A 15,280-nucleotide genomic window follows, 5' to 3' on the forward strand; every position below is an offset into this window, starting at 1 on the left:
ATATTTTTTAAGGAAATTCTATGCCAGAAGTGAGGGAAATTCAGAATGAGCCTGGACCCACAACCTACACCAAATCTGTATCACTTCTCAAACCTTAACTTCTGCTTTCAGCACCTAAATTTAGTAATATTTCTTGTCATAAACGTCTGCTTTCAATCCCTTAGTATTATTGCTTGTCCTGTGGTAACAGCCTGTGGTATTGGACACAAACTGTTTGCTTCCTCCTCTGACACATTCCTTCAATGAAAGTCTGATAATGAATGTCTCCATCCCCTGGGCTGTGCCAACACAGCATATCCTAACACACACTCTTAACAGTACTTCCCAAAGTAAGTATATTTAATAATCTGCTCATGATAAGAACAAATATTACAACATTTCAATCAGCTGGTTTCAGCAGGACAAGAACATCTTTTCAGCAAGTGATTTGGCTGCCTGTAATCAAGATTTACGTGGGGATTTGGTAAAAATTTGGGGGTAAGTGCTGCCTAGGTTTCCACTGCAAGCAGAACTTGCAATATCCTTATTTACTTAGAATTCATTGAAAATACACTTTCTTTATTTCACTAAAATAAAGAAAAAATTTGGAAATTGTAAATACACACACACTGCATATAAACAAAGAATACTGTCCTGTTAGAAACCACTAAAATAAAGAAAAAATTTGGAAATTGTAAATACACACACTGCATATAAACAAAGAATACTAGAATGATGTTCTTGTTGTGGTATGGCAATATATTTCATAATCCCTGTGCACAGAAAACATGTTAAATTAAAGAGTGAAATGCAGGAGAGGCTGAGAACACCTGACAGAGAACAGATTTACAGTGGATACAAGGGAGAAATGTACTCTGAGTGTGGTGAGGCCCTGGCAGAGAAGCTGTGGCTGCACCGTCCCTGGAAGTGTTCAAGGCCAGGTTGGATGGGGCTTGGAGCAACCTGGGACAGAGGAAGGTGTCCCTGGCCATGGACATTCCAGGGGGCTGGAATGAGTGATCCTTAAATGTCCTCAGTGCAAACCATTCTGTGACACAGGACACAGATACAGATAAACAAAAAAAATACTCCAAGTCACAGTTAAGACAAACTCTCACAGATTTCTCTCATATGTAAGGGAACACAGAATCACCTTCTATTGCTGATCAGCCTTTACACTTCATGACCCCAGCAGATAACTGGTTACTTGCTAAAATTTAGGTGTCAGCCGAATTGTACCTCCAGATGTTTATGTGTCAGGGAGAGAAGGCAGCATGAGCACATTATCCAGAAAAGCAGAGCCTCTCCTGTTTTTTATTCTGCCATATCCACTAAAATCGACTGCTGAACACAATTGCAGAGACTGACATGAAATAAAACAAGTCTGTATAAAAGAGTTCCTTCCTTTTTGAGGGCTCTGTAATCCAGTGCATTTTAGAATGACAGAATCACTAAGGTTGGAAAAGACCTTTAAGACCTTCAAGTCTAACCATCAACCCAGCATCACCACCATATTCACCACTAAAGAAAGTTCTCAAGTGCCAAATCCACACATTTTTGGAACACTTTCAAGGATGGTTACTCTATTGCTTCCCTGGGCAGCCTGTTCCAGCGCTTGACAATCCTTTCCATTAAGAATTTTTTTCTAATATCCAACCTAAATCTCTCCTGGAACACAAAAATGGTGAGAAGCAGCTGAGGAAGCAAAGGAGGCTCAGGGGAGACCTTATCACTCTCTACAACTCCCTGACAGGACAATGTAGCTAGGTAGGGGTCAGGCTCTTAAGTAACAAGTGATAGGATGAGAGGAAACCATCTCAAGTTGCAGGAGAGATTTAGACTGAATTATAAATCAGAAAATTGGATATTCAATATCAGAACAAATTTCTTCATGGGCTGTCAGAGATTGGAAGAGGCTGCTCAGAAAAGTGGTGGCATCACATCTCTGGAGGGATATAAAGGACATGTATATGTGGCACGTGGGGACATGGTTTAGTAGTGGCCTTGGCAGAGTTGGGTTAACTGCAGGGCTTGATGACCTTAGAGGTGTCTTCCAGCCCAAATGATTCTGTGATGCTAGGATACAGAATGCCATTACTCTCTGGGATTAAAAAAATAAAAAAAAAAAAAAAAAACAAAAAACAAAAAAACAACAAAAAAGCAAACCAGCAAACCAACAAACAGAGGAGAATCAATCCCTCCTTTACAGGGACATGTCTTCTTAACTGATCTGCCATGAAAGTGCTGCCTTTTGCGACAGGCTCTCATGAGAAAATCAGGTAAGGCAAAGCAGCTCAGCTGGGACAGTCACCGTGAGTGACCTTCATTAGCTATTTATAACCTAATCTCTTCTCTGCCTGTGGGAATGAAGGAGCTGACTTCCAAAGGCCAACACAGGGATGGGCTCAGTTTTCAATATCCTCTACATTTCCTGGCTTTGAAATGCAGCCAACTGACAAGGATGACATGTCCCTTTCTCACAAACCAGGTCTGCTTTCAGAGCAAGCATCTCAGCTGATGATCACTCTCCTCATGTTTGATAAGTTATTCCTGGAAGATCACCACTCTGCTTCTCCTCTGCCCCTCCACAGGGGCTCAGAAGCACTGACACACCTCACAAAGGTGGGCATCAGTAATGCTCACAAGATGTGCAGTGTAGTGACCCATCCAGAGCAAAGTGAACACCACTGAGCAGTTCTGGGAGCTTTCCTGTCAGTAACAAGCACTACCAGGGCAGCTGGTGGAGCCAAAAGAGAAAGGATGATCCAACTCTTAACAGCTTGCACCACTGAAAGAAATAATGTTGCCAATCCCAATCTTGCCTCCAGCAGGTTCTGATTCAGTTCACATCAACAGAAAAGTAACCAGAACAGAGAAGATGGGAAGCAAAAGGGCAGACAAAGGGGAAATCTTGTGTGAGTTTAATGAACTGAATCAGCTCACTGCAGACTTATAGAAGTATTAAGGCTCACAGAAGGAAAGGAAAAGGACTGGGTAACTGGAAGCCAGAGAAGAAAGAAGATAGTGCAGAAAGGAGAGGAACATATCTGTTATATCAACTTGATCAACTCATTAAACCATCCCACAGGTCATCTGTCCTTGTATCTGTGCCAGGGCTTCTGTATCACAGCTACCAAAACTCCCAGTCCAGGACTGCTGAGCACTGGGGTGTCCCCTACCTGTCAGAGCCACAGCATGGATGTCACCTGGTTACAGGGACCTGCTTTACAAACCCAGACTACAGAGCTAGAAGGTGTCTGCCCTGTGGGGAACAGGGTGCTCCAACACATAAAACTTGTTATGTGAACCTCCTGATACTCCTTTTGTGTGACACAAAACACCAGTGGAAGGAACAGGGCTCTGGCACAGAGCAGTTTTGTCACAGACATGGAGGACAGCAGCTGTGCCTGCTGTTCAAGGCTCAGTATTACACACAATGATGAGGGTTGGTGTTATCCAGGATTTAAGAGCCACACATCCTGCTAACCCTGGCTCACCCAGCTGGGTGATAGATTTTATCCTGGTAACTTTTGTGTGCAACCTACTGACAATTCATGTAACGTCTAGTACCTGGATTAGTCCAGAAGAATTCCAAGATGTTATTTCTGAACACTGTGAATACACAACCTTTAACTGGATGATGAAAACCAAATAATCACATGAGGTATTTAGTGGTTTACTGACACTGTAGGAAGCTTTTAATATAAGAACCATTCCAAGACTACTTCCCCTTTAGTAATCTAAATATTTCTACAAGTACTGTCATATGATCTTAGACACTTTGTGTTTTGGCATTACAAATATGACAGCAGCATTTTGATTATGCACAGCAAATCTCTCTGGGTTTAAAAGGTATGTCAGGCTGCATGTATTTGATAACATACTAAATGACACTTGGAAAGGTATTGAATAATTTACACTTTATCATAGGTCTTTCATGAGCATTTTATACAATTCCTTTCCACAAGCTTCAAAACAATATCTAACTTTGTTTTTAAAACCAATTAAATGTGTTCTGCAATGTGTACCATGCAAGTTGTATTGCCTTATAAAAATGGAATTGACACTGGTACACTAGCTAACAAATTTCCACAGCATAAATTATTCACATCTCACCCACCACTTGATAACACCGCTAATCACAGAAAGGATTCAAGAATCTCCTATTTTCTAAGGTGTGATTTCACAATATTATCAATGAAAAACTTCTTGTGAGGGAAAATACCTGTGCAGATCACAGAAACAATAGAATATAACATCTATAAAAGAGAATATGCAACATTCCTGAAACACGGATTTTAAATATTCCTAATTTCTTTGAATTTGTGGAACTTGTTAAAATCGGGACCCTAAAGAGAATTTACAAACTGAGTATTGCCAAATGTGACATCTGCTAGAATATAACTCCACTTGTGAGAAATTATGTATAGACTATTTACAATACTTCTGCAGAAGATTGTGCATCCTTTAAAACAACCAGCAATTTCAGCACAATTGTGTTTATGAACATAAACCACAGAAATAGATGCACAACACCCCTGTAGTGAACAAGTAACCACAGTAATCTATCCTTTGGTTTAATCCCTATTTGTTTTATTGGTATTTACAATTCTGAGCTCCCCATTTTCTCTAGTAGACTACTGCGTCTTTCTGCAAATAAATTTAAGTTTCCTCTTGTTTTTCTATCAGGAAAGTGGAGAGAGTTTCCTTCCTTCCTGTCCTGAGTAGGTATCACCAGTTTACCCTCCTAAAAAGCTAAAGAAACTTAGGTTATGCCACTTCTTTTAACCAACTAACCAGCAACATGAAAAACCTCAGCAAATGTGCCTAGGCTATGAAAACCCCCCCAAATTCTGCAGTTGTCTTTCTACTGTTCATTGTTCCTGGTATTACTTGAGAAGATCACAGTCAGAGGGAAGGCAGATGTCACTTACTGCTCTGGGTCTCAATATAAGTTTAACAAGTGAGAGGTTTTTCAAAAGCAGAGGGATAAAATGAATTTTGACTGCATTTCACTCTTTTCAAATCACATTTCTCCTGCTCAGTCTATAAATAAGTACAACCAGCATTTAACAATATCCTTTTGGCTTTATTGAAATAACAAGATGTATCCTTTTAAAACTGCAACCATGTGCTTATACCACAACTAGGAATACAATTCTTGTCCTAAAACTTTTAAGTATGACAAAACTTGCAGATTTCAGCACAAATGACTTGGAGATTTCTGTTCCTATTTTATGCTTCCTCTAAATCCCAGGTTTCTCTTCAGTTTGCAAGAAACCTCTTACAACAACAAAAACCCCTTAAAACAAAGAAAACATTGCTCACAGCTTTTAATGAGGAGTTTGATGGGTTTATTTCCCCCCATTCCACCAGCTCTATTTCACTACAAGATCTTTCTTAGTAAACCAAATTACAGAGTATTTTTTATGACAAGGCAGGAAGACTTGTATGACTGACATTGAACAGACTCATATTCTTACTTCCATTCTTCTGGAGGGTGGGCTAGTTCAAATTTCTCTCTCACATTGGACACCCCCATGTCCAGGTGTAGCCAGTGAACTTCCTCAGACTGCAGGTGACTGAGCCGTAACCCATAGCAGGCCACATTCTTCACTTTGTGACAGTCCACGATCTTCTGAATTATGCCCTAAAACACAGAAATACACAATCCTTACAAGCTGTAAAATACAATAAATATATCTTTTTTTAATCTTAAATATTACCATGTAATACCTTACACAAAATACTAAGCAGCATATAGGTAGCGACTTCATTAAAAATACTAAACATATTTTATTGTAAGCTTCTCTTTCACACAACCAATTACAACTGCTGAAGTTTTACCAGCACGACCTCAGAAAACATCATAAATACGTTCCATGCATTTTATCAGATTCAGGCCAGTATTTCCTCTACGTAAAATAGAGTAACATAAAAGCCAAAATTTCAAAAGCACGTTTGTGGATGAAAGCAAAACGTATTACTTAACAAAAACCCCACCAGTGGTCTTTAAAAGTCACTCTCCATCAAGAACCACAAAATCATCTTGGACTTTCATCCTCTTCAGTGACCCAACAGCCAGGATGTCATAGGTCACACCACAGCCCCTTGGTTTCCTTCCCCCTCCTCCCTACTCATTTGAGATTCAGCAGAGATCCCTTATAAAACCAGGCAAGAAACAATTATTTAGGAACATTCTCAAACACAACAAATGTTGTTTGCCCTGAGGTAAATTTCAGAGTTTGCAGATCTCTTGCCCAAGAAAGGAACCTTTTACATAAACCCACAGCAGATTGCCATGTCAGCCATCAGAAAGGACTGACATGCAGTAACTAAAAATCAAACGTGTTGTGGAGCAGGGATGAGCAACCTTTCATGTGCAGCATGCCAGGCTGTCCTGCTCTCATCCTGATTAGGGAGACAGCAGGAGCTCTGCTGCCTCCTCACAACCCTGTCCAAGGGAAGCCATGTCTCTCTGCAAGGCAGCAGATCCCTGCTGCAGGAGCTCACAGCTCAGCAGGAGCCAGGGCTATCACTGCTCCCAGACTCTTCTCTCAGGCATTCACAGGCCTTTGCTTCTGTGCCTGGAATGGTCTGAGAATTTCCTACTGAAAAGGCTCATACAGGTACACACAACACAGAGATGCATGCAGAGATGCACAAGTGATTCTTGCTCAGAATTCCAACAAAACATCAGCACATAACCAGTGGAAGTTCTACAGGAGCCAGAGGTGAAGTTCTGGAGTGAGTTAGGTGAGAGGGTTTTCTATAGGATGGTACTGTCAGTCTGGAGAAAAGGAGGCTCAGGGGGGGCATTAATGCTCTCCTCAAGTCCCTGACAGGAAGGTGAAGCCAGGAGGGGGTCAGACTCTTCTCCCAGGGAACAAGGGACAGGATGAGAGGAAATAGCCCCAAGCTGCACCAAGGGAGGTTTAGATTAGGTATTAGGAACAATTTCTTCACTGAAAGAGTAAAAGCCTTGGAACTGGCTGGTCTGTGAAGTGGTGGAGTCATCATGCCTTGAAGTGTTCAAAAACCATGTGGATGTGGCACTTGAGGACATTGTTTAGTGGTGAACTTGGTTGTGGTGCTGGTCTCATAGCTGGATTTGATGACCTAAGCAGCCTTTCCCAACCTAAATGATTCCGTGATTGCTTTCCAAAATTTGTTGTTTTATGCCCCAAAGAAAATGTTTAAAACCCTGATTCTGCAAATTAAGCAAGCAGAAAACTAACTGCAAAAAGAGAATTAAGAAAGCACTAAATCTGAATAGAGGGGGAAGATGACACATGTAGGAGTGGAATCATGCTGTTGGTGAGGTTATATCAAGCTGTTAAATCAGCTCACACATCTCCTCAAACTGCAACCTTTAAATAATCTCTCAGAAGCAACACAGTGCACAGAGAAATGTAAAACAAAATTCTTTCAAGCCTACAGGAAGGAAACACAAGCCATGTTAAGTAAGTTCATGGAGACTGAGTTAGAAGAGGCTCCATCATGCCCAGCAGGACCCTGAGTCTGAGAGCAGCAATGTGAGCACCCTCAGAAGCATCTTTTTGGTTCAGAGCCTGCAGTGTCCCAAATCTCCCTTGTCTCCCATGCCCTGGGGTTGGACATTCGGTGCAAAGTGGATGGCGAGCCCAGACCAGAAGGAAGATGGACAGCAGCAAAACAAGGAGGCTTGCAGAGGCTGGTGTTGTGTGGGAAGGAAACTTCACCACACTGTGGGCAAATCCAAGCTTTCAAGCAGCTGGCAGCACCACAGACTCACCAGCCACAGCCTGTCCCGACAGCCAGAAGGTGCCCGAGCTGCTGGGAACAAAGATCTGATGCAAACGAGCAGCTCCCTGCAGGCACCTCGGTAAAACAACTCAAGGAGGAAGCAGAGAGGCCACAGATGGGTGCCAGGGGATGAGGCAACACCAGGCAAGCACAAGGGAACACTTCCCCCAAGTGCTCTCCTAACCTCAGCCTATTTTTATCCCAGTGGATTTCCCAAGCCAAGCATTGTTTCTGTCATTCATCAGCCTTCAGTGAAACTCTTCCAATTACTCATCCTGTCTCCTCTTAAAGCAATTCACTTTTTGCAACCTTCCCCAGCAATTCCAAAGGTCTATTATCAGGTCAGTGAACAGGTTTTAAATCTGCATTTAATGTAAATTGTTTAAGTTTGTTTCTTGCCTGCATTTGAAGCTCTTTGTATCACAAACTACAAAGGAGAACAGTTGCCTGTATCCCTGGAAACACTCACCACCACCAAGTACTCTCAGAAGAGACAGAGGCATATTTAACCTCTTCTTCACCCAAAGAACAAGCTCTGCTTAGTTAGTAAAGCCTAACATTTTAGCAGGCGAGCTCTCATCCAAAGGAATGGTGCCAGCTTTTCTCTATGCAAACAGAAGAGATTCACTCAATTTCATCTCTTCCTGCACCCTGCACAGAGCATGTAGCATACAGCATTACATTTCTGAAATCCATCCCTCCTCCCATCTCCGACCCTGTCAGTTGATAATGAAAATGGAGGTACGTGTTCTCAGATGATAGTTACGCCTGCTGTGATAAGAAATGGCTTTGGAAAGGAAAAAATTATGGTAAAATTATCTATGACCATGAACTACTGAGACAAGTGATGCATAAGGTTCAGCTGAAACCATTAGTGCTTACTCAGGAAAGAAGCAAGATGGACATCTCAGACCCTCTCTGGTCTTCAGGCTGGGATTTCAAAAGGACTGAAGAAGTCAGATGTCCTAATTCCCACCAAAATCGAGCAAGATTTTAAGCCTTTTTTTGTATCATCATTCAAGTCTAAACCTATCACAGAATCGAAAGTCAAAAATAAAAATAAACATATTTTCTGATTTGTGTAAGAAGGGTGAGGTATGTGGTGAGGTAGTTGTTGTCAGCCCAAGAAAATAATTAGCAACAATTAGTACATGCTGCAACTCAGGAAAAAGCACAAACACTACAGAGACAGCAGAATGGGGGCACAGGAGGTCAAGTGCAAGTGTAGGAAAATGTATTCTAAAAAGCCATGTATTGTCAGGAAGGAAGAAGTGGTGCTTTATATGACACAAACACATCAAGTGCTTCTCTTTGCTGTTGTGTAGGAAAGCTGCAGAGCTCATTCCAGGTGCTATCAACTCACAGTCAGAACCAAAAACTGGAGAAATAAGGAAACATGGTGATTTAGACACTCAAAATGGCTGGTTTGCAGTTCTAGTAAAACATCCATTTTCTTATACATGTTTTTATTAATAAACCAGAGGATTTGAATTTTAAAGCCACATGTCCCCAGGAGAATGCAGCACAGAAGAGGGAGGCTCATCCAGCCCCAGGGACTTGCCCAACCCTGGCTGCTCTTTCCAAACATTCCAAGATTAATCTCCAAGGCTTGCACTGGCACTGCAGCCAGCATCAGGACAGTGCATTTAACTCCCACCAGTAGTAAATAACATGTTCAGTCTCCTCAGGTCCTGGGCAACCTCCACAGACCCAGTGGAGATGCCTGGAGCGTCCAACAAAGCCACTGCCATCATTCCAGGATGGGTGACAGCCTCTGTGCTTCCACAGTGGCTCTGTGAGGAGCTCTGCCAAAGCAGCCTGATGTTCTGTGTGGCAGTGATGAGAATGTTTAATCAGAAGTTTCCAGACAAACAACTTAACTGCTTAACCACTGCACAATAGCAACTACAGCATCCTACTGAGACATGTCACCACAATCCTTTAGCTGGAAGCACGGCCAAAGAAATCTGAAATCTCTCCAGACTCTACTGCAACCAGCCTTTCAGCTCAGGAAACTCCTCGGATGGATTGCTAAGTGGAAAAAAACAGGTAAGGACCATCACTTTCAAACTGGACCACAAACTTCTGACCTCAAATTAATCACAGCTAGGAATACTTATTGGAAAGCTTGACTCCAGCAGAAAACTACTCCAGAATGAGATTTCACTTAGGGTACAGGGGATCCCTACATGAATATAAATTCCTATGAGGAGTTTTCATGTGTCTGTTAGCAGCTCCCTACAAGGCAGTCTCACAATCATCTGCCACTTGAATGCAGTTCACCGTAATCACATTGATTTTAATTAAGTGTTTGAAGCTGACATTTACATCCTGAACATAAAATAGACTAGTACAGCTGAGCAAGAGATAGTGGGAAGCCTTCAGAGGAATTTCTTATCAATAACAGGCAAGGGATAGGTGACCTTTCACTCCCTTTACCCCAGAGAGAGGAAGAAAAAGCTTCTTCTATAGGTAGAAAACTCATTCCTACTCATTTGTTAAGGAAGCACAGATATGCATCACAACTAATTTAAAAAATAGATTCATATTTGCCCTAAATTCAGCGAATGTGCCCAAAATTAGAATTTACAGTACAGTATATTTAGAAGAATGTTGAAAAATCATGACAGACCAGAGAAAGGCCAAAAGGCACACATACTCTTGGCTCTCCCAGTATGTATCAATAACACTTTGCTTCTGTAAATGAGTGAAAATTAATTGATTGCTTGTAAATTAACAAGACTGATGTGCTACTATGAATAAATTGAAGACAGAATAATATACTCCCAGTGTGACTACAAACCTAATTTCCTTATTTAGTTGGAAGGAGAAAGTTTCTTGCACCAGAAAAAGTCTTTAAGTAGCAACTCTGACAGAGGCACAGCGTGCTAATGTTTGTGCAGCACTTCAAATATGTCAAACACTATTTATATATCAAGTATTGTAACTCTTGATGTCAGATTTATATGGGGGGCTTAAATGAAAAGCTGAACAAAAGTAAATGGCAGAAGTCTGATGCAAATTAATTTATAATTTCCATAAAGGAGAACTCTAGAATGTGCCCACTACACCAAAATCTGGGCTACCCTCTGATAACACTATGTCTGACAGTCAAAGCACAAAGCCCACATTCCTCTTTTTCTCTTTACTGTGCTTATCCAGCAAGCACATTTGTGTATCATATGATAAACAAGACTGGGAAACTGATGAGGCTGCACAAGAACTCTGCCCCTGAAGCCCAGCAAGTTCATACTGAAACTACAGCCTGAAGACAGGCTGTCCTGCTGGCCAGGATCCTGTCAGCATTCCAGCACAGAGACACCTCAGCTCAAGCAACACATCCACCCAAGTGCCTCAGAGCCTTTCATATTCAAGCCGTGCTCGAATCTGTCATCCCAAATACCTCTCCACACCCACACAGAATTCCACAAGGAACCTTCCAAGTACATGCTGACAGCACTGACAGAGCAGAGCTGGTACAGCCCTGCTTTCCAGTCTTCTTGGATTAATCAGCACTTTTCTGATCCTACTGCACATTTCCCAAATTAATCCAACACTGTTTTTAAAAGCTGACAATAAATTTAGCTTTCCAGAAGCTTAACATTCAAAGCAGTGTGGGCAGCAGGGTGAGGGAGGGGATTCTGCCCCTCTGTCCCCTCTGGTGAGATCCCACCTGCAGAGCTGCATCCAACTCTGGGGGCCCAGCGCGGGAAGGACATGGAGTTCTTGGACCTCCATGGAGCAGATCCAGAGGAGGCAACCAAGACTATCAGAGAGATAGAGCCAGGTTGAGAGAGCTGGGGCTGCTAAGCCTGGAGAAGAGAAGCTCCAGGGAGAAGAAACAGAGTAGGTTTAGGTTAGGTATTATGAAGAAGTTTTTTTACAGTGAGGGGGTAAAACACTGGACCAGGTTGCCCAGGGATGTGGTGGATGCCCCATCCCCAGAAACACTCAAGGCCAGGCTACATTGGGGTCTGAGCAACCTGATCTAGTTGAGAATGTCCCTGCTCATTGCAGCAAGGCTGGAATAGATAACCTTTAAATGTCCTTTCTAACCCAGATTTTTCTGTGGTTCTGTATTTCACTATTCCCTATCCTCAGATGCTCTGACAAAGTCTAAGAGCCCCCTTGGATCCAGTTTCTGTACAGTTAAACACTGATGCAGGATGTTGACTTGAAGCCATCTACAGATCTAAATGTTTTCAGAAAAATGTCAAAGGGCTATTGAGATTAGGTTTGAAATGTTATTTTGCATGTGTGTCTCATCTAAGGGTATCAAGAGTATTTTGCACAAGTAAAAAAGGCATTCCAAAGCCCAAGGGTACTTTTGTCTTAGTACACTGATTATCACTATACCATACAATTTTTTGTTTACATTTCAAGATCTGTAATTTTGAATTCTTGCTACCTTTCTCAGGTTCTCAGAAGGGAGGCACCTACAAAACAACAATACAACCATGCCTTGTTATCTGGCACAATTCATGCAGGCACACAGCAGAGAAAAGGAAGGAAGGAAGGAAAAAAGGTAAATCACACCAATTTTCTAGACCAGGAATGATTTTATACATTTTTTACATACATCTATTTGATGTTTGAATCGCTGCACTCCAATCTGCTTCTATACATCAAAGAGTTGCACTGCCTCAAAGCACATATATGACTGTACACACATAGAAATGAGATTTGGATACGCAACCATTGCTGTAAAGAGCTGACTTCACCAAAAATACTAACCCAGTTTTGACTCCTGTCAGCGCTCACAACCTTTTTCCACAGAGCTTTGTGTGACCAAACTGCTCCCCCATTACTAAATCTAGTAACAATCTATTTTAACTCTAGTAGGAATCTATTTTAAAAAAAGAAACCCAGTAGATAAAAATTCATCCAATTAATATATTTGCATTTCCTTTACAGATTGCAGTAGACACACCAGAGCAGCTTCACCCCATGCCCACTCTCCTCCAACTCTTCAAGCTTCTGCCTTGGGAGGAACTGAGCAGCAGTAAAGCACATCTGGCCACTCCACAGCTGGATAGCAGCAAGTTCAACTACTGGCTACCTGTCAGCAGTCAGGATCAGTTCTGTGTAGCCCAGATCTGTTCCAGAGTAGCCACAGTAGATGTCTGGCACCTTTTGTCCAGATATTGGCTCTAAATAAAATGGGTTTGAAAAAGAGAGACTTGGAGGTGAGCGTGTGGAATCACATCTGGAACTGAGGTTGGACTGACAAGCCTCTTGCCCTTTTTCAGAACAGGCAATATCCTTCTTGGGAAATGTTTGGAAACCAGGAATGCTGCTGAGGATGGCAAGAGATGTTCATCAGTAAGGCTTTAATACTCTGTCCCCTCGTGGTGCAGTAGCAGCACGGTGCCAGCATAAACAGGCATTTCCTTTCTCTCCCCAGCCTTCTCAGCTGTGTCAGTCTGCAAGACAATGCAGCTAACAAGATTACAGAACTGATCTGGATTTAAAACAACAGCAAAACAATCATTCATTTTAACTTGGATTGAGTTTGCCAAAACAGTCACACCACCTGTGCCAGCACAGCTACGGTGGCAGCATGAGAAAACAAACAGCAAGAAGGAAGCTGGCACAGCTGCCAGCTGAAACACGTGTCTGAACCAGGATAGCATTTGAATTGCAGACCTTTGCACTACAGGATCCTTCCATTCCTCCACCACAAACGGGATCTCCAATCAAATATTCTGCTCTCTTGCGCCAATAGGTGAAAGTACAGCATGGACTGAATGGGAGAGGCAAACAGGAAAGAAGATGCAACACATAGGAACACAGTAACACAGCACAATTAACTGCTTTAGTGAAGACCCAGCTGAATGTGCTTCAGCCCTTCCTCTAAAGCACTCAGTTTAGGGAACAGACCAGAATAACAACCTTCCAAACTGCACACATGCCTTCTGCCTGCGAGGAGTAAGGTTTTGCAGGTGGGCAGGGAAGCTGATGAATTTGCTCTGGTCTTTTTGAATATGCGATGGGATGTGGCCAATGCTCCTTGCATTTAGGGTTTTTTAAAGTTAGATAATATTCTTCCCCTTAGCTAAGGATGTACTTTTTAAATTCAGCTTTTTGAGCTCTTATTCTGTGAACCTTAAGGAAGCTGACATTTCAAGGTGGTACTGCATAGAAAAGGAAGAAAAGGACATTTGAATTGTGAACAGGTTAAGAGAACCCCAAACACTACCTTTATTTGTTCAAGAGCTCTAACCATGCTTCTCTCCAACTACAAAAACAGGGACTAATCTGACAGGTTAAAAGTTTTAAGGCTATCTCTATCCAGCTTAGGTTTTAGACAGTATAACAAAACTGGATGGAAAAAAAAACCCCTTTCTGATAATCAAGGTACAACACATGTCTGGCAACAACATGTTTTGTTGTCTCAAACATGGTTTGAGATTTGTGGTCGTTATTTCCACATAAATAATGTCTTTACTTCTCACAACTACTAGTTAAGTATCAAGGACAAGCTTTAAAGGCTAGAAGTTTTAAAAAAGGTGTAATTGATGCAAGCTGGACACCTCTGGGGTGGAAAAGGAGACTGCACAGAAGAGCTGCACTTCATCAAGTCACCTGTAAGGACTCACACAAGGTTTCCCAATGCCCATTTTCTAAAAATCCCAGATCTTCTCTACCCATTCAATCTGCTACATGCATTGCAGTCTTTTTTTTTTCTTAATTATGGTTACAATTCTGCTTCAACCACATCTGAAAACAGAGGTGATTTTCTCTTAAGTGCTGATCAAGACTCAGTGGCAGTGTTTACTTTCAGGGTGCACTTGAGACCAAGAAATTCCATCTCAGCAACACCCACCTCCTCACATGCCACACCTGAGGCTGTGAGCAGGGCAGAGAATGCCCTGCATTCTCCCCAAGCCTGAAGCCTGGAAATCCCTTCGTGCACAAGCACCTAGACACCACATCCAAACAAGCCATACCAAGATAAACAAGGAAGATAAACAACTTTTCTTCCCCTGGCAAATGTTTGGCTGTGTCTACATACACATTCACAGGAGGAGACCACTGTTTGCACATTCATAAAAGCCTTTTCTTTCTTTTGGAAATGAAGCATGTCTTTAGTATAACACCAAAGAAAAAGAGGGTAATGAGTGCATGCCAGTTCTTTGAAATCCAAGAAAGCACTTCCCAGAATTGAGACGCTGCTCTTGCATCCACTGCAGAGCACAGCCTTCATCCCTCTGAGGAAACAGCGGTCTTTGAGGGACTAAATCTATCCAGAATAAGCAGAGGTCCACAGCCCAAAGTTCTCCTCAAAGCAAAGCCTATGGGCAGCCACACTGCTGTCTTGGTGAAAGGTATTTTAAGACAAACAGCAAGGAAATCACAGTCCAGCCTTTTAAGGGACTCTGATAGAAAGCTGAGTGCTGTTCATATGAGCTTAACCACCTGATTTTTAATGAAAAGTGTTACCCTCCATGACCAGTGAATTTTGTAGAAGGTATACAGCTAAATCATTGTTTCTACTCTATGCTCTAGGATATCT

General features: G+C 42.0%; 1 protein-coding gene across 15 annotated transcripts in view; it reads right to left on the reverse strand.

Moving 5' to 3' along the window:
- Nucleotides 1–15,280, reverse strand: part of PTK2 (protein tyrosine kinase 2) — a 190,131-nt gene that overhangs the window by 89,163 nt on the left and 85,688 nt on the right. For all 15 annotated transcript variants that reach the window (XM_041420831.1, XM_041420829.1, XM_041420830.1 and 12 more), the window contains one exon: nucleotides 5,463–5,629. In XM_041420831.1, coding sequence (XP_041276765.1) covers nucleotides 5,463–5,629 — 167 coding nt within the window. The remainder of the gene's footprint in view (nucleotides 1–5,462; nucleotides 5,630–15,280) is intronic.

The sequence above is a fragment of the Onychostruthus taczanowskii genome, unplaced genomic scaffold (assembly GCF_017590055.1).
Source record: "Onychostruthus taczanowskii isolate IOZ18803 unplaced genomic scaffold, ASM1759005v1 scaffold66, whole genome shotgun sequence".
In the NCBI taxonomy this organism is placed as follows: domain Eukaryota; kingdom Metazoa; phylum Chordata; class Aves; order Passeriformes; family Passeridae; genus Onychostruthus; species Onychostruthus taczanowskii.